Genomic DNA, 17,725 nt, shown 5'->3' with positions numbered 1-17,725 from the left:
ATTTTATTGTATTTTTTTAATTTTTAAAAATTTTCTTATTTATTTATTTTTGGCTGTGTTGGATCTTCGTTGCTGCGCGCGGGCTTTCTCTAGTTGCGGCGAGCCGCGGCTACTCTTTGTCGCGGTGCGTGGGCTTCTCATTGCGGTGGCTTCTCTTCTTGTGGAGCACGGGCTCTAGGCTCCTGGGCTTCAGTAGTTGTGGCTCACGGGCTCTAGAGCGCAGGCTCAGTAGTTGTGGCACACGGGCTTAGTTGCTCTGTGGCATGTGGGATCTTCCCGGACCAGGGCTCGAACCCGTGTCTCCTGCATTGGCAGGTGGATTCTTAACCACTGCACCACCAGGGAAGCCCTTGGGGCCCTTTTAGAGGCTGCTTACCACACGATTACAATCCCATCCCTAGACACCGAGCTTTACAGTATCTTATTGGATCATCCTCGCAACATTGTAAATGAAGTCTGTACATTTGTTTCTTTCTAAATGAGGACACGGAGGCTCAGAGAGGTGGCCTGACTTGCTTTCACACAGCTATGAAAGGTAGAACTGAAACCCAAACCTTCTGTTTTTTAAACCCTGGGGTCCACTATTGAGACTTTGTAAATCTGACCCACTCCCATTCCACCCAGAGGGGTGACTCCTTTCCTCCTCAGTTCCCCAAACACCCACAGCCCTGTGTGCACACACCCAGGCTGCTTTGCAGGAAGGACCATTCTTGGTGTCCATGCCACCCCCCTCCCCGTGCATTAATGCATCATCGGGGCGGGGTCTGTGCCTCCCTCACAGCTCACAGGGCTCTCTCTGTGCCCAGTGGGAGAGTCTCAGGAAATGTGTGTTGGATCCAGCTGTTGAATGAGGGTGGATTAGAGGAAGTCAGATCCCCCAGGAGTGTGTGCATCTGAGGCTACTCTGTGATTCTGGAATGAAAGGCTGTTTTAGAGCAAGCCAGGGAGATGTGAGGAGGTGGGGTAACGAGGGGCGGGGAAGGAAGCAGAGCCCACCTGAAATAACAGGAGGGCAGCTGCGCCTGTCCTGTGAGACCAGGAGGAGACGCAAGGGCTCTGTTGTGGGAGCCGCTGGATTCTGTGACTCCAGCTGCTGTTCTCGGAGGTGCTGGGTCCACCCGCCAAGCGAAACCCACGCCTGACTCCCAAACTCTGCCCAGCGGCTCCCGGCCTCCAGTCTCCCTGCCCTCTGTCCCCCATTCCTTCTTGTCACTGCCAGACAGATCTGGTCATGTCATTTTCTGGCTCCTTGTTGCCCAAAGCATCAATTCAAAGTCCTTTGATGCTGGGCACAGCCCACCTTTTTTTTTTTTTTTTTCCTTTCAGTTTTATTGAGATGTAATTGACATACAGCACTGTGTAACTTTCAGGTGTCCAGCATAATGAGTTGACTTACATACGTCACGAAATGATTACAGTGAGCTTAGTGAACATCCACCATCTCATATAGATGCAAAATTAAAGACATAGAAAAAAATAGATTTTTTCCTTCGTGATGAAAACTCTTAGGATTTACTCTCTTAACAACTTCCGTATGTAACAGACAACAGTGTTCATTATATTTCTCATGTGTGTTATGGTCACAGCCCACCTTTATAGGCTCATCTCCAGACCCTCCTGTCACCCACCACTCTGTCCAGGCAGCACTGGTCTGCATGCCCTGGGTTCCCCAAACGTGCCAAGGGCTATCTGCATCTTTCTGATGCAGTTCCTCGTATGAGATGCCCCCCACCTGAAGTCCTTTTACCACTTGGCAAATCCTACTCATTCATTGGTCCAGCTCAGATGTTGCCTCCTCCATGCAGCAGAATTCACGGCTTCCTCCTCCATCCCCCTGGCACTTTGTTAAAAGCTTTAATATAGAACTCATGACACTGTCCGGCTCATTCATCTTCTCCCCAACTGGCTGTGAGCTCCTTGGGGGCTGGCCGTGGCCCCAGCACTTAGCCCAGTGCCTGCAGCAGGGCAGGTGCTCAGAAAATGAGTAGCAGCTCGAGAGTGAGTGCTGACGGGAATGGGCGGAGCAGAGACCCTGTCCTCTGCCCTGTGGTGACACTAAGTGAGAACAGGACCTGACATCTGAGTTTGGGGGGTGAGTGCTTTGATAATCGCATCTCTTTTTGTCAGATATTTTTTAGCTTGGGGGTGCAGGCAGGGACTTTAGAAGGAACATAGAGGTACGGGTGGAGCATATCACGTGCATGCATTTTTCTGGGGCCGCATCCGTGGCCTCCATTGGGTTTTAAAATGGGCTACAACCTCTGCTTTTCGGAGTGATGGCTTTTATGTGGCTGAGAGATCAGATTCCTCTGGGTCTGATATTCAACCCAGCAAGCAGGGAATTCGTTTGAATTTGGCTGAGCTGCAAATAACAATAAATCCCAAAAAACCATGATAGAAGTTCAGGTAGAGGCCTCTGGTCCGCAGACCCTTTCACCGGGATATTCACCTCGAATATTCCCGTTGTCCCAACCCATCTGTCCTACAGAATGAGTGATGTCACTGCCCTTGTACCCAAGCTCGGCTCCTCCCTGCCTGGGGCCCTGTGAGGAGTGGAGTTTTCTCCCCACTATTCAAGAATCCCCCAGTCCCTGAACCCTGTCTGGGGGACTCTCTCCTCCCCCCAGGCTCCAAACACTTTCCTCCCACCCCTGTCTGAGGGTGGAGGGAATTCTGCACAGTCTCATTCCTGGGGTTGAGGGAAGAAAATGCTGAAAACCACCAGAGTTTCTCTTACCATTACTTCCTTGCAGAAACCGCTCTGCAGGCTTTGGAGCAGAGAGTCTGCAGAGCACGCTTTGATGCAGAGAAAAGATTCAGATTAGCAGCGTCTGTTTGCAGAAGCACGCAAAACATAGAGGGTAGCTGATACACTCTTTATTTGACTGGAGGGGCCCCCAGAAGTCAATATAATTTCCTCTATTCATTTGTTTAAGAAACCCTTTCTTTCATGGACAGTATAAAAGCAACTTTAGGGCAGCCAGCGTCAAAACTGACAGAGATTCTGAATTAATGGAATTGTATTAATTCATTAATTAATTGTAGCCCGCCCCTTGGCTGACCCCAGAATGGCCTTGGACGGCCTGAACACTTGGGCCTTCTCCTTTACCAGAACTTTCCTTTCCTTTCAAAAGCAGGCTTGAGAAATGTGGCAGAGGCCTGTGCTGTACCTTGGTGCTGGGCAGCTGGGTGGGGAAGGGGGAGGCCCCAGAACTGGCTGCGGAGGAGTGAGAAGGAGCAGCCAAGTGGGGGTGGGGGGGTGTCATCACCAGATCTGGCCCGGTTTGTCTTCCCCTGCTCCTGATAAAGGATCCTTTACAGTGCTCTTCACTGTAGCTTTTTATCCATCCTGGGGCCCTCCCCCCTCCCCCCTCCCCCTCCCCTCCCCTCCCCCTCCCCTCCCCCTCCCCTCCCCCTCCCCCCACCCCGTTTTTCACTTTTCTTTTTTTTTTCTTTTCTGTTTTTCCCTCTACTCTGCTCCCTGAGCCCTGCCGTTTCTCACCTCTCCTCCCTCTGCCCTTTTCTACATCGTATCTGTGCTGAGGAGGTCTCTCCTCCCTCCCCTCCTGGGCTGAAAGCTCCTTGGGGTACAGGACCCTCATTGTGTTTATCTCTGGGGTCCCCTGCTGGGGCTCAATTCATGATTATTAAAAGAATAACCAAATGAGCAAAGGAAGATGTGAATGCATAAATGAAAACTTTTTCCTGAGCCACCATCTTAGATTTTTTTGTATCGTAACCACCGTTTTGGAGGGAAGTTTGTGGCTGGACCTGTCAGTCTGATTTCTTCTGACCAAACCAACCCTCTCCCTGCTGGTGTCTGTTGTGGAAACAGAACAGGACATGCCAACCTTGCTTTTGAGCCATGAACATCTCCTGATTGCATGGCAGGGCTTTCCATGTCTGGACCTTAGTGTTTCTGAATCTTTGATGAATGGAAGCAGAGATAAAACAGAAATGTCTCAAACTGCCAGAAATGTGGCGCTGGGGTGGTCACTGTCTTGGTTCCGGCAGGGATCTGTTGGTCATGCGGATGGACATCATCGTCCTTGGGCAAGCCCCAGATGTTGGAGAGATAATCCAAAAGCAAATAACACAGGCGGGGATATTAAGGGATCTGTTTATCAAGAAATAAAAGTATTGCCAAACCAGACACTTAAAAAAGTACAAGTTGGCAGTTGAAGTGAGCAACTATTTTTTTTTTTAAATACATTTATTTATCTATTTATTTATTTTTGTCTGCCTTGGGTCTTCGTTGCTGCGCACGGGCTTTCTTTTTAGTGGTAGCGAGCGGAGGAGGCTACTCTTCGTTGCGGTGCACGGGCTTCTCATTAAGGTGGCTTCTCTTGTTGCAGAGCACAGGCTCTAGGCGCGCAGGCTTCAGTAGTTGTGGCACATGGGCTCAGTAGTTGTGGCTCGCGGGTTCTAGAGCGCAAGCTCAGTAGTTGTGGCTCACGGGCTTAGTTGCTCCGCGGCATGTGGGATCTTCCTGGCCCAGGGCTTGAACCCATGTCCCCTGCATTGGCAGGCGGATTCTTAACCACTGCACCACCAGGGAAGCCCGTGAGCAACTATTTTTAATCAGAGATATGTTTCTGCCCGCCCTCCCTCCTCCCACTTCCTACCACACACATCTCCCCCACCCTTGCTGGTAGGGCTGTGTTGCTTTTTGGAGGATATCTGATCATCTCTGGCTGCACCTTCACTTGAGGCACGTCCTCACCTCTGCTCCCCAGTGGGCTAGTGGGGAGACCCATTCCTAGATTCTGGTGTGGGGTTTGCTGGGAACCCCGCCTTCCCCAGCTGCTGTTCGTGTGTCTCTATCCATGAATTCGACTCCCTTGACAAGTCCGTGTCTCTATCATGCCCCAACCCTGACCCCCTTTGTCCTCCTATTTCACCTGCCTTCTGACCGAGGGCAGGCTCTCCCCTGTATCCTTGCAGGTGGAGAAATCCTGAAAGCCAATTCTCCTCCTCCTTTGAGCTCTAACTTCATGAGGGTCTGGCTTTTTGTGGCCCGTTGGCAGCTGCCCTTTTGAGAAAGGCCATAATCTGTGGTGGGCTGAGGAGGAAGGGCATTCTTCCTTTGTGCTGCGGGCTGAAGTTATAATAAGTTGCTGGGGTTTTCCTGACTATTTGTAAGCCATTCATTCATTCACAGTCATCTCTTGAGACCCTGTTCTGTGCAGGGCCTGGCGCGAGGGGCTGGGGGACAGAGACATATAACCTGTAGGCTCTGCTCTCGGGGAGCTCATAGCCTTGGGGGAGGTGACCAGCAAAGTAAATGTTTGTGAAACAGGTGACACTGGACAGTGCACAGGAGGTTGTGGAGCTCAGAGGAGGGGCCACTAACTGCACCCAAGGGTGGGGGATGTCTTCAAGGGAGGCCTGTCATTTGAACTGAGCCTGGAAAGACGAGGCAGATTAAGAAAGAAATGTTTACGCAGAGTCTAGACCCCATGGCCTCAGGCACCTCAGAAGACCTGATGTTTCACCTTTATTTTTTATCCTATTCCATTTCAGTGTTAAAAGGGGTAATTCTTTAGGAGAGATGGCTTCTGGGGGTAGTGGGTGGGATGGAGCTGTGAAGGGCTGCCTGGAACTTCCCCATCCCCCACCTAATGTCTCACATCCTGCAGGCTCACTCAAAGCCCACTCCACCTTCGCAGAGCAGTTGGTGTCACACAGGGAGGGCCCTGCAGCACATATAGGCCTTTGGTGAATTGAAAATTGGTGCCTCTTCTGGGCAGCTGAATTACGGAAAAGTGCCCTTCCTCACCCCAATCTCCTTCAGACCCACCCCTGCTTGGCAAAGGGCCTTTCTTGTATTAGAAAAAATCTGTGTGTGTGTGTGTGTGTGTGTGTGTGTGTGTGCGCGCGCACGCACACCTGTGAGTGGGTAGTGCTCGCATTTCAAGCACAGGCCTCTGAGGTGGACTGCAGATTCCTGTTTAGTTCCGGGGTAGCGCTGCGGCCACCAGCGCCCGAGCAGTTTCCTTTTCATTGCACAGAATGTTTCAAGGATATTTTGTGGTCGCAGATGCTTCAGGGGCTGAGGTGTCCCCGGGCTCTGCAGCAGGACAGCGGGGTGTGGTGCGAAGGAAGCACGCTTTGGGTCAGACCACCTGGGGTTCAATCTTGGGTTAAGTAGGAGGGAACGGTTCCAAAATTGAGGATAAATAAATGACAGAAACGTAGCTGAGATGTTCTTTTGAGCAGTGGATGCTCCCCTAGATTCTTCATTCAGGATGGGCCACCCAGCGGTTGCACAGGACACCCTCCTTTTCATGGATGCCCCCACTGAGTTTTGCTACCACCTCGGGAAACTTTTCTCCAAATCACCTTCAGCTGAGTGAGAAACTTAGCCCACCTACTCTGGGCTTCTAGTGACAAAAACCCAACTGAAACTAGCTTAAGTGAAAAGGAGTGCACTGGGGATACTAAAGTAGCCCAAAGAACCTAAGGAAGAGCCAACAACTGGGAAGATAGGACCAGGGCAGGTCCAGGCACTCCAGAGCCTGGAATGCCACCAGTTTCTCTCCACGAGGTGGCTTCATCCTCTGGCTTTCCCCATGAGACTGGAACCATGGCCATTCACGGACGCTGAGCTTGCATCTTCTTAGCAGTATTACTGGAGAGCAAAGGGCCTTCTGGTTATAGTTAAAAAGTCCCAGGGAAGGTCTCTGATTGGTCTGACTTCATCAGATGCCCAGCCCTGGACCAATCACTGTGTGGCCAGGGAGGCGGGGTCATGAAAGAAGATGCAGCACAGACCACATGTAGGAAGGGGCTGGGGACAGTTGTTTCTGTTTCCAGAAGGAAGAAGGGGTGCTGGGCAGACCAAATACTAAGTGGCCCTTTCCCCTCATGGGAAAACTCATTCACGCAGCTCAGCGGCTGACAGCCTGCCTTTTGGAGCTGAAGGAAACCAACCCCAAGTCACGGTTCTTAGGTGGGCATGGGGGTTTGGTGGGAAATATCAGAGCATCTCAGACTGCCATTTTAGGAGAAGTCATTTCATCTGCAGTTCCAGCTTTTTCCTCCCAAGGGTGTTGGGGCAGGTGTTAATGTCTTTCCACCTCACAGACAAAAAACCGAGGCCCTAAGGTTATCCTGCTTGTCAGGAGCAGAACTCGACTCAGAACTCAGGGCTCTTGACTCTGAGGTCCTGTAGGAAGTTTCTGCAGGGACCGAGGCAGGACATAAGCCTGGCTCCAGGCCCTGAACCTTGCTCTCCCCTCCATCAAGGAGGGGAGAGGTTCTCCAAGGTCAGCCTGTCCATCTGCAGACATTTGCAGAGTGCTCACTGTGGGTGAGGTGCGGGACCAGATGATCATAGTCAAATGGTCCCCACCCTCCAAATCAACCCTAATGACCACACAACGTAAGTGCAGTGAGAGGAGGGCACAGGGCGGAGGGGGTAATAAGAGGCAGCTGGCCTAGAGTGGCTGCTCAGAGGGAGTGGCCCTGAGCTGGATCTGGAAGGGTGAGCTGGAGAAGAAGAGAAAGGGTGGAAGAACATTATGGATCAAGGGAACAGCAGCTGTGAAGTCACAGAGGCATGGGAAAGTGTGGACCCCCTGTGTCCTGACCCCGGGAACAGCCGGGCCTCTGCGTTATTAACCTGCTTATAACACAAAGCTCTCCCCTCAAGGCCAACTCCTGTTCTCCTGTCTCCCCACAGTTTCAACGCCATTATCCCAGGATGATGGGTTTACTTCCTGCCCTCAGTGGTTGCACACTAACTCCCGGCTCCACTCACTACAATCTCTTGCCCACCTGTCAGGCTCCAGCTCCAGGCCCTGAAGCCCTCTGGCCACGAGCTGCTCCTGATGACAGGCTCTGCCTATGTTTCAGAATCTCGGCGAAGGACCATCTTCGAATACCACCGTGTGGAGCTGGACCCCAGCAAGGTCACCAGCACAACTGCCGTGGAGTTCACCCCATTACCAAGTAATTAAGGGTTGTTCCCACTGATGGAGGGGAGGCATTCCACCGTCTTGGAAAGAGCTTTGGAGTCAGACTGAGCTCCATCCCAGGCCCACCACTGTCGCCTGTCTGGGTACCACCACCTAACTTCTCTGGGCCTCCATTTCTCATTTGTAACATGGGCCTAACACCACCTCCCTCCCAGGGCTACAGTAAGGGTTAGAACTACAGTAGGTAGAGCTGAGGATGTAAATGAAAGCTCAGACATTAACTGGCACATCCCAGGCCCAGGGCGTGGCTTGTGCTTGATACATGACAGCTATTGTTGTTAACACATAATTGAAACCCAGGAAAGAGGTACCTCTGAGAACTTAGACTGAGCTCCCACAAAAGATAATCCAGCGACTGAATGGGTCCGTAAGTTTATCATTGTATTTTCCTTAGAGGAGGCATGATACTGGCATCCACAGGCAGGAGGCAGTAGAGGGATTTAGCCAGTAAGCCCTCCAAGATCCAGGGGGCCTGGTCCTGTCCCTCTTCTGTACCCCACTCACCTGCCGTTGAAGGCACACCATGGCTGGGGCCCCAGCGGCTGCTGCGGACCCCGCAGGATCGGGGTTGGATGTTCTTCAGGATATGGTCAGGGCAGCTGGGGCAAGTGAGGGAAGGACAGCACTCTCGTTCTATTTTTAAAGAAAGTTTTAATCTCCTCTCCTGTTTTATGGTACCTCCCAGCTTCCCTCTGAAGCCACGGCCTTCTCCCTGCCTTCTGGGGCATTTCTTGCCTCTCTTTCCCCCTCTTCCTTTTCCCTGGAGGTTCTGGGAGCAGGGGGTGAAGAAAGAAGAGGAGGTGGAAGGGTCTTCTAGAATGCTAGGCCATGTCCCCGCAGGTGTCCTCCCCCGGAAAAGAGGACGGTCCCTGACACCTAGTCACAGGACAAGGACACCTGCGGTTCCAGCCCCGCCCCCAACCTAGTGGCCCTCCACCTAGGCAGGGCTTCCTCAAGGACTGGTGAGAGCAAACCCAGGAATGGATAAACTGCATTTGGGAACAAGGACATCCAAGGACAGGGCTAACTGCTGCGGCAGAAGAAGTGAAACATCCTGGGAATGCGTTTCTGGGACACTGTCTGTACATTTAAGCCACTTCCCACCCCTCCAGTGAATTTTGTGAGCATTTAATAGCACACAGAACATCTGAAATGCAGATGAGAAATAAAGGTCAGTGGGTTTTATGAATATCCCACGAGGCTCCCAGGGTTTTTTCTCAGTTTGACTGGAGCCATTTAAGGGGTCTCCAGAGTCCCTGGGAATGATCATGGGCTCCCATGTAGGGGAAGGGACAGTGTTACCAAGACTGTGATTTGAACCCCCAGGAGGCCGGTTTGCTTTGTCCTCAGAGAACTCTGCACCCCACAGCCCCAGGCTTTCTCCCTTACCTTTGGGTAGGGGATGACTTTTAGCCAAAATTCTTCCAGAGGTGTGGCTGGACTGTCTTCAAGCCATAGCACTCCATGGCTGGTGCCTCTTCTAGAAGAGACTCATGAAAAGGTGGCTTGGGTGAAGGTGGGAGCTGGGGAGGGGGATTCCCACAGCGGGACCTCGAGACTAGGAGCTCAGGCTCTCGGCTCAGACAGACCTTGGTTCAAACCCAGACCTGCCACTCTTAGCTCTGTGACTCTCTCCAAGCCTCAGTTTCCTCCTCTGTAAAATGGGGATAACAAAAGCAACTATTCATCAATTCCATAAACTTTTGTTAACTGCCTACCACATGCTGGGCGCTGTTCTAGACCCTCTGGATGCACCAGAGAACAAAACAGCCAGAGCGCTCTCGTTCTTGGGCCAAGTCGGTCCCTGCTTATTTTCTGCCGATGGCTTTCCCTCCACCCTTCCAGAGCCTGCAGAGCCCTGGTAGACAAAAGGACACAGTGCCACCTACAGCTCGTCCCTCCCACAAGGTGACTGAAGGTGACCACGCTGTGCCCACAGCAGCTTTTCTCCCACTCACCGAGGGCTGGTTACCACCTGCCACCTTGTTGGGGGTCCACAGAATGCAAACTGATTCCCTCATTAATGGACGGTGGCCCAGGCCCATGAAAACTCACAGAGAGAAGAAATGTATGTGATGTCTAGTGAATGAGTGGTCATTTTCTATAGTTAGTGGTCACTTCTGGCTGCTACTAACGTGTTCTGTTCAGCTGCTCATCAGATGAGCCCTTATGTTGCACACAGTTATTCCGGGTCAGCGCCTGTCTGTCCTTATAATAAAATGCATGGGCTTTGTGGCAGCTGCTTGCCACTCTGAGGTCATTCTGGTTCACTTAAGTGGGCAGCATTTAAGCAAGTGAACGACTCTTAAAATCCAGCCCCCATACCTCCTGCTCCCCGGGCCCTCTCTGCTAGGGGTCCATGCACCCTCCAGCAGCTGCTCCCACTAACTTCCCTGCGCTCCACCCTTGCCCTGCCCGGCTAGGCCCCAGCTGCCCCTCCTCCCCATTCCCACCACCTTCCAGCTCTCCACTCTGCTGAGCCGGCTAGCGTTCTGACTGCTGTTGGGAGCACCCCTGGGATGTGTTCCTCCCGGGCCTCTGCACACAGAGGCCCCTCTGCTTGGACTTCTCTCCCAGGAGGGCTGCCAGGCTGGCTTCCTCGCTCTCTCAGTCTCCTCAGAGGCCTTCCGCAACCTCCCTGAGTAAAACACATCCCCCACCGTCCTTCCACCTCCCTGATCTGATGCGCTTTTCTCCCAGCCCTTCTCACCACTGGCAACCCTAGGGTGGATCTGTTTGTCTGTGTATTTGTTGGCTGTCTCCTCCACTGGACTGCAGGTTCCATGTGGGCAGTGCTTCTGTCTTTTCCTGTTCACACTGCATCTCCAGCATTGGGACAGTGCCGGGCCTGTGGTAGACCCTCAATAAATATTTGTTGAAAGAATAAATGAGTGAATGAGCACCTGATAGGTATATTGAGGGGAATGATGGACCAGAGTCGATAACAAATAGCATTCACTGGCTCACCGTGTGGCCGGCACTGTTATAAACCCTCTCACAGCTGGCCTGCCACACAGACAGCATCTCGATCCCTCTTTTACAAGTGAGGTACCAAGGCACCAAGAGGTCAGGTAACTCTCCAGGGAAGATTTAAGCTTGGATGAGCAGAGGTCAGCACACCCCCTGGGAAGAGCTCACTTCCAAGAGGAGAGGGAGAGGAAAGGAATGGAATTCCGTATGCCTGGCCTGGTTTACTCTCAAAAACTCAGCGCCCAGACTTCCCTGGGAGGAGCTGGAGAGGCCAGGAGCTGGCCTCTGACGGCAATCCAGCCACACAAACAGTCCCTAGGAGCAGGGAGTGCTAGCTGGTCAAACCAGGACATCTTAAATCCTTTCCAGTGATTGTAGACAACACAACTGTAAACACTAAATTTGCCGAGAGACTCGATCATAATTGTTCCCAGCACTGGAAGAAATGATACTGATGTGAAGTGATGGTGGCGTTAGCAAATGCTACAGTGGCGATCATACAGCGATATAAATGGATCAAATCCATATGTTGTACACCTTAAACTTACATGATGTTATATGTCAAATATATCTCGATTTAAAAAAATCCTTTGCAACCCTGTAATTGTAGGCAATAGGCCAGAAGTATAACTTTCCAGACTAGGTGCAATCCCTTTGTACGTGCTTATGGCACCCTATAGTTTTCCTTCGTAAACCTCATCACAATGATAATTATGTAGTTATTTTTGTATGATGATCTGCTTAGGGTCTGTCTTTCCATATGACTGTAAGGCCCAAGAAAGTACCAGGTCTTACTGCTGAATCACCAGCACCAGCTCAGGGCCTGACCCCCTGGTGACAAAAGGAAGGAAGGATGGAGAGAAGGAAGGAAGGAAGGAAGGAGGGAACGAAGGAAGGAAGGAAGGAAGGGAGGGAGGGAGGAAAGAAGGGTGGGAGTGAGGGAGGGTAGAAAGGGAGAATTAGAGAATCAAGGCTGGACTCAAGTGAGGGTGGCATTAAAAACTTCTAGGGTCCCTGCTGGTCAGAGCCTGCAGAGGTCTGTAAGGACCCAGCATTCAGGAAAGTTGCACCTTTTGGAGGCCTGTGGAGGGGCTGGTACTGAGGGGCCGCTGCCTTCTCTCTTGCAGCCTGCCTGCAGCATCGGAGCTGCGACACCTGCATGTCCTCAGACCTGATCTTCAACTGCAGCTGGTGCCATGTCCTCCAGAGGTTTGTACCAGGCTCACCCTCTTATTCCCACAGGCAGACTGTGCAGGGGGGCAGATGGTGGCACTGCCCCACTCCCTGCCTCAGGCCTCATTACCAACATGAGGGTATCTCTGGCTAGTGCTACTGTGCCACTTAGGACAAGAATATCATGAAAGTGAGTGTCTCCCTGAGGCTTGTGACCCATCAAGGTGACTATGTGTCACCCTGTGGTGACACTAGACTTCTGCAAGACCATTCAGAGATTCCAGCTACTGCAGCTCCCTCCTCACACCTGGGAGGGTTGGTTCATCCTCTGGCAGGCCTTCTCAAAGAGTGGTCCACACCTGTGAGCATCCCAGAATCACCTGGGGCTTGCGCTAAACATGCAGATTCCCGGGGCCCACCCCTGGCCCCCTGTGTCAGGTCTCTGGGAGAGAAGCCCAAGAGCCTGCATTTTAACGCGGTACCTCATCTGCAAACAAGCGTGAGATCCACCAGCTCAGAGACGGGATGAGCCTAAGACCCATTGCCATTGAAAGAGAACCCCATGACCCCAAATCAGCACCTCAAGATCTTTCTCAGGCTGCAGAAGGGTTTCCTGAAAACCACGGGGGTGCAGGCGTCTGTGGAAAGTTGAAACAAGTGACAAAGCTGTGTTTGCTTGGTTTTGGAAGCAGGGAAAATTCTGGATGAGATTCAGGTTCAGGCATAAAGTTCTTAAATCCAAGTCATCTTCCTCTCCTTGTTCTGAAATCATTCCCTCACAGATTAGACTCAGAATCTGAGCCCTGTTCTCCTGTCCAAGATAAATAAATGGCAGGGGGAAAAATAAAGAATTTCTTTGGGGACTCGGGCTCCCATGAGAGTGGGAAAACCTATGAACTACAAGAGCCTTTAAGGCAATCTTGAAAATTTGCAAATTATAGAGGCTCTGAGTTCTCTGCAGCTGTCCTGAATCTGTCAGTGTTTCCTTTGCTCCTTTCCAGTCTCCTGATGCAGAAATAGAAGCCATTGCCTTTATAGGCAGCCTGCCTAGCACACAAGACACAGCTCTGGGCCGGGGGGAGAGAGGGGTCCTCGTCAGGCCTCCCAGGTGTTCTTCCCAACAGCTGTGCTCTTATTCACTCTCTTGGGGCCTCAGTTTGTTTTCCCTGTAAAATGGGCTGGGGTTATGTGATTCGGGGAGATGTGGGTGAGGAACATGCCTGTTATTTTAACTTTTCAAATACCAGATAGTATTTTTGCAAAGTGTTCAGGGCCCTTCACGTGAAAGGCACAGAGAGCCTCAGAGAGAGTACACAGGGTACACCCCAGGTTGGTTCTTCCTGGCGTGGAGCTTTGCGGTGTGGTCCATCTTGTGCACTTTTGAGTTTGAGAGTCACTGTCTGAGCGTAGGGAGATAATCCAGATGACTGCAGAGGAGCCCTGGAATGCTGGGGCTGGCTGCCACCGCATGACTCAGTGTCCACCAACAGCTGAGCCATGAGAACTGCAAAATGGGTCAGATGAAAGCAAAACCCTGGCTTGATACACCCCCACTTAATGCATACGCCCAAACCCAGAAAACTATGACAGTTTAATAAGGGTTGGTCAGGGGGAGGGCAGGGCCTTGGGTGTGGACACTGCCTTTGCTGGGTTATGTCAACTATGGGACAAAGAAGCTCCATCAGGGATCCTGTGCCCGGATGTCCGTGGGCCTGGGCTCACCGAGCACGGGCCCCTTCTTGGCAGATCTCTGGAGCCACAGCTTCAACTGAGAGCTGACTCCAGGTTCCTAAAAAGCCAGAGGTCAGAGCTGGTGCAGGGGGCCGGCCACCATGGTCTCTCCCACCAACAGCTGCTTGAAACCACCACATGGGTTCTCGGCTTCCCCTCCACCTACTCTGCCCTCTGCAGCCTCCCAGAGCTTCCCCTCCCCGTGCTGGGGCCAGATCTGATTTAGATTACTTCACTTATATCATGCAGGTATTTTCCTTTCATCCCTACTGCCCCCCAGTGACCCACTCTGAAGTCTATGGGTGACTTTGACTCCAGGATTTGGCTCTGGAAATGAGGGTCATACATAACCCTTGTCTTAACAGTGTTGTCATGAGGGTCCCATGAGATAGTGCCGGAGCAGCATGTGACTGGGGCAGCACCTGGCATTCAGGAGGCACTCAAACAATGGCCAGTTCTCATGCCCTTCTCCTTTGCATCTGGGTTGGTTGGCCCCGAGCTTGGAAAGGGGTGCTCTTAGACATTTATCAAAGGCTCAGTCCTTGAAAGAACCAGTTAGTTTGGCCTAAAAGGAACTTTAGTCTCCAGCCCCCAACAATGCCCCTAATCTTCCATCCCTCAAGGTAGGGGGCACGGAGGACCTGACAGAGGGGGTGTGGATGGCTCAGCTCAGCTCAGCTGCCCCTGCTGCAGGAGGAGCAGCTCAGAGGCATTTTCAGAAGGAAAGACTGACAGCGCCTGGAAGCCTCAGCCTCACCAGGTCTCGGATAGATGGGCAGGCAGTTGCTGGTGCAGAGTTCACCAGCCACGAATCCTTTCGCAGCACTGGTGGCTTGGAATATTATCTTCCCATGCGGAGGTTCCTGAGCTTTAGCAGGGCTTGGTGGATTCTCCTGGCACCAAAGAGTGCAGACCGGAACTTTGAGCATGATGCCATGGAGAGCATTCTCTGGTTCATCCTCGCACCACACCCCTTCCCTAGGGAAGCACTTGACATCTTCCAGCCCAGCTGAGCTCTCATTGTCCTCCGGAAACCCTTGTCAACCAGTGTTTAATCTCTCCCAGTCTCTGGCAGGACCCTGACTTCTGCCCTTCAGTGATCACACAGGGGGTGTTGGCCAGATTGGCTGATGTCCACCCTCAGCCCCGCCCCTCCTTGACAGGTTTAGGCTCCTGCACAAAGAAAGGGGGCTTGGTGAACGAGTAAGACTTTCCCCAGATGAGAACATGTGTGTGAATTCCCTGGATTCTCAGCAATTTCATGGCCGCCCAGAGTCAGGAGGACCTTAAAGGTCATCAGAGGTCATGCAATCTGTCAGCTCCCTACACACACCACATCTGGGCAGATGTGGCCTTTGTCCTGGGGAGCTTGGTCAGGAGGAGGGAGAAGATGCCACAAATAGCTTCCCCTCCTTTTGGGGAAAGGAGTAGAGGGGACAGGAGGGTCTGACTCTCGCTCCCACGGCACCTGCCCAGTGGTCTTGGGGAGGTACGCCCCCTCCTTGCTATCATCGGAGAGCTGTTACTGCATAGGGGGAGGTGAAGGGGAGGGCTTCTCTGTCAATCCCATCACACCTCTGGCCTTTTGGTTCCCCCTGCAGATGCTCCAGTGGCTTTGACCGCTACCGCCAGGAGTGGCTGTCCTACGGCTGTGCCCAGGAGGTGAGAGGCTTAAGTGAGCCAGGTGTGGGGAGGAGCAGGGCTACTAGCTCGGGTAGCTCTTCTCGAGGCATCTCTGGCTCTTGGTGAAATTCTCCCCTCCACCTGGGGCTTGTCTCCCTGTCTGCTCTGAGCCAATTAGACCCACATGGGAGGTTTCTGAGGGCTCGATGGGTCCCTGAGACAAGCACTTCTGGTGACTTGGCCTGGAGTGGCAGCTCTCCAGGGGCTCTTTTGGTCCTTACAGAGGGTACGTTGGGCGTGGCCTTGGCCACAGCGGAATCCTCCGGGAGGCTGTGCACCTGGTGATGTTCAAAAAGCGACTACCTGGCTCCAGCCCTCCGGCATTTGAGGAAGGCAGTGGTTCTGGGAACGAGGAGGGTTGTTCCTGGCACCTCCCATTTAGAATCCCATGCAGGTTGCCTCTCACTGCTGGAATTTTCCAGAATGCTCAACACTTTGACTCTGGGTGGGGAGCATCCAATTCTCACACCTTATACTGACACAGACCCTTTCATCCATGCATCCTTGCCCCCTCCCTTCCTCCCTCCACTGCAGTGCAAGCACAGCGCATGTGCCCAGCACTTCACCGCGTGCTGCCCTGCACTTGCTCTGATTTAATCCTAACACGGTCCCCGGGAGCTGGAGGCCAGTGCCCCCACTGACCGGAGCGGGAAACTGAGGCTCAGAGAGGTTTAGTGATTTGGCCTGCAGCTCACAGCTGGTGAGATGGTGAAGGTGCCAGGCCCAGCATTTAAATGCGAACCCCCAGAATTACTGCTATGTGCTCACCACCATCTGTTTTATCAATAAGGCTGGGTGAGCTGTTTCTGGCCTTAAAAAAACTTTGTCCATCCAGAAGCCTACTTCTGACGTTGGCTGTTGGTGAACGTACAGATTCGCTTTATATAAGAGTGGCATCTCAGCTCCTTCTTTCAGGAAGGCTTCGAAGCAGCTGACAGATAAATTGCCCCGTAAGATAAGACGCTTTCAGGATAAAGTGGAAAGCTTAAATGTATTCAGAGCCCAGCTTTGGTTCGATTACCATGCTTGGGCCACGCACTGGAATCTTAAATCTTCTGGCCGCTGAGGGATGCAGGCGCCCCACCATCCTCCTGTGTGCAGCTTGGCCGCCGGCAAGGCCTCTGTCCAGGGCAGCACCGGGTCTCTCTTGCAGGCAGAGGGCAGGACGTGTGAGGACTTCCGGGACGAGGACTCCTTCTCGTCCTCCCCCGACAGCTCCTTCAGCCCCTTTGACGGAGACCTCACCACCACCTCCTCTTCCCTCTTCGTCGACAGCCTCACCACGGAAGGTAAGGGTGGGGAGGAACCACCGCCCTGGAGCATCAACTGCCCCTGATGGGGATTATCTCAGGGAATAGGGTTGCTCCATCCTTTCACACCTGAGGCTCCAAGAGTGGCAGAAGCCAGGTTTAGAGCGAGTAGACTCCACGCCCGTATCAGGGCTGTGGGACGGAATTCACTGTGGCGAGGGGAACGATTACTGTCCCAGCACACTGCCAGGTATTTTATATAATATCTCGGTTCATCTTAATAGCGATCCTTAGAGAACCTGTGCGGTCTTAGCAGCCCTGTAGCAGGTATGAACTCAGTCCACACACTCAGACGTCAGGGAAAGATTGCCTAATTTTTCTGACTCCCCCTCTGGCTCCCACCCCTCGCCGAGCTGGCCTGGTGGGGAGTTCCACCCCTGCTGTCCTGGGGCTTGGCTACCCAGTCCTGTGCCATCCAGTGGGCAGAGGGTAGGGTGGGGCAGCTCTGACCATCTTGGGTTGCTGCCGATCCGTCTCTGCTTCTTCAGGCCTGGTTGTCCCTGGGGCCTTCTCTGCCATCCCCATGTTACCGGTGGAACGGTGACTCCTGGGTTCTTGTCCTCTCGAGGGAAAGAATTCAATTGAGAGACATAGAGTAGTTTTAAGGAGCAGGAGTTTTATTAAGCAAAGCAGAAGTACACCCTCAAGAAGGGAGGACAGTGAGCTGTCGAGGCACCAGAAGCAGCCCCGCGGTGAGGGTAGGGTTGGGTTTTTCAAAATCGTGGAAAGTCCCTCCCTGTGTCCTGCATCACTGGATTGACAAGTTGATTGACAGCTTTAGGTTATATAACTTTTCTCCTTGTATGCAGGCACTTACCCATAAGCACCCAATCGGAAATGGGGGTGGGGGTGGGGAACCACAATGCTAATTTATTATAA

At 52.5% G+C, this 17,725-nt stretch overlaps 2 protein-coding genes across 5 annotated transcripts in view; one reads left to right on the top strand and one right to left on the bottom strand.

Moving 5' to 3' along the window:
* The window catches only part of LOC137755070 (large ribosomal subunit protein eL19), a 406,958-nt gene that overhangs the window by 73,609 nt on the left and 315,624 nt on the right, over nucleotides 1-17,725 (bottom strand). The gene's annotated exons all lie outside the window — the stretch shown is intronic.
* PLXDC1 (plexin domain containing 1) overlaps nucleotides 1-17,725 on the top strand; it is a 61,225-nt gene that overhangs the window by 33,111 nt on the left and 10,389 nt on the right. For all 3 annotated transcript variants that reach the window (XM_068531029.1, XM_068531030.1, XM_068531028.1), the window contains exons 8-11: nucleotides 7,858-7,953; nucleotides 12,077-12,158; nucleotides 15,455-15,515; nucleotides 16,690-16,825. In XM_068531029.1, coding sequence (XP_068387130.1) covers nucleotides 7,858-7,953; nucleotides 12,077-12,158; nucleotides 15,455-15,515; nucleotides 16,690-16,825 — 375 coding nt within the window. The remainder of the gene's footprint in view (nucleotides 1-7,857; nucleotides 7,954-12,076; nucleotides 12,159-15,454; nucleotides 15,516-16,689; nucleotides 16,826-17,725) is intronic.

This window comes from Eschrichtius robustus, chromosome 20, assembly GCF_028021215.1.
Source record: "Eschrichtius robustus isolate mEscRob2 chromosome 20, mEscRob2.pri, whole genome shotgun sequence".
Taxonomy (NCBI): Eukaryota; Metazoa; Chordata; class Mammalia; order Artiodactyla; family Eschrichtiidae; genus Eschrichtius; species Eschrichtius robustus.
This window is presented reverse-complemented; position numbering and strand designations above follow the sequence as displayed.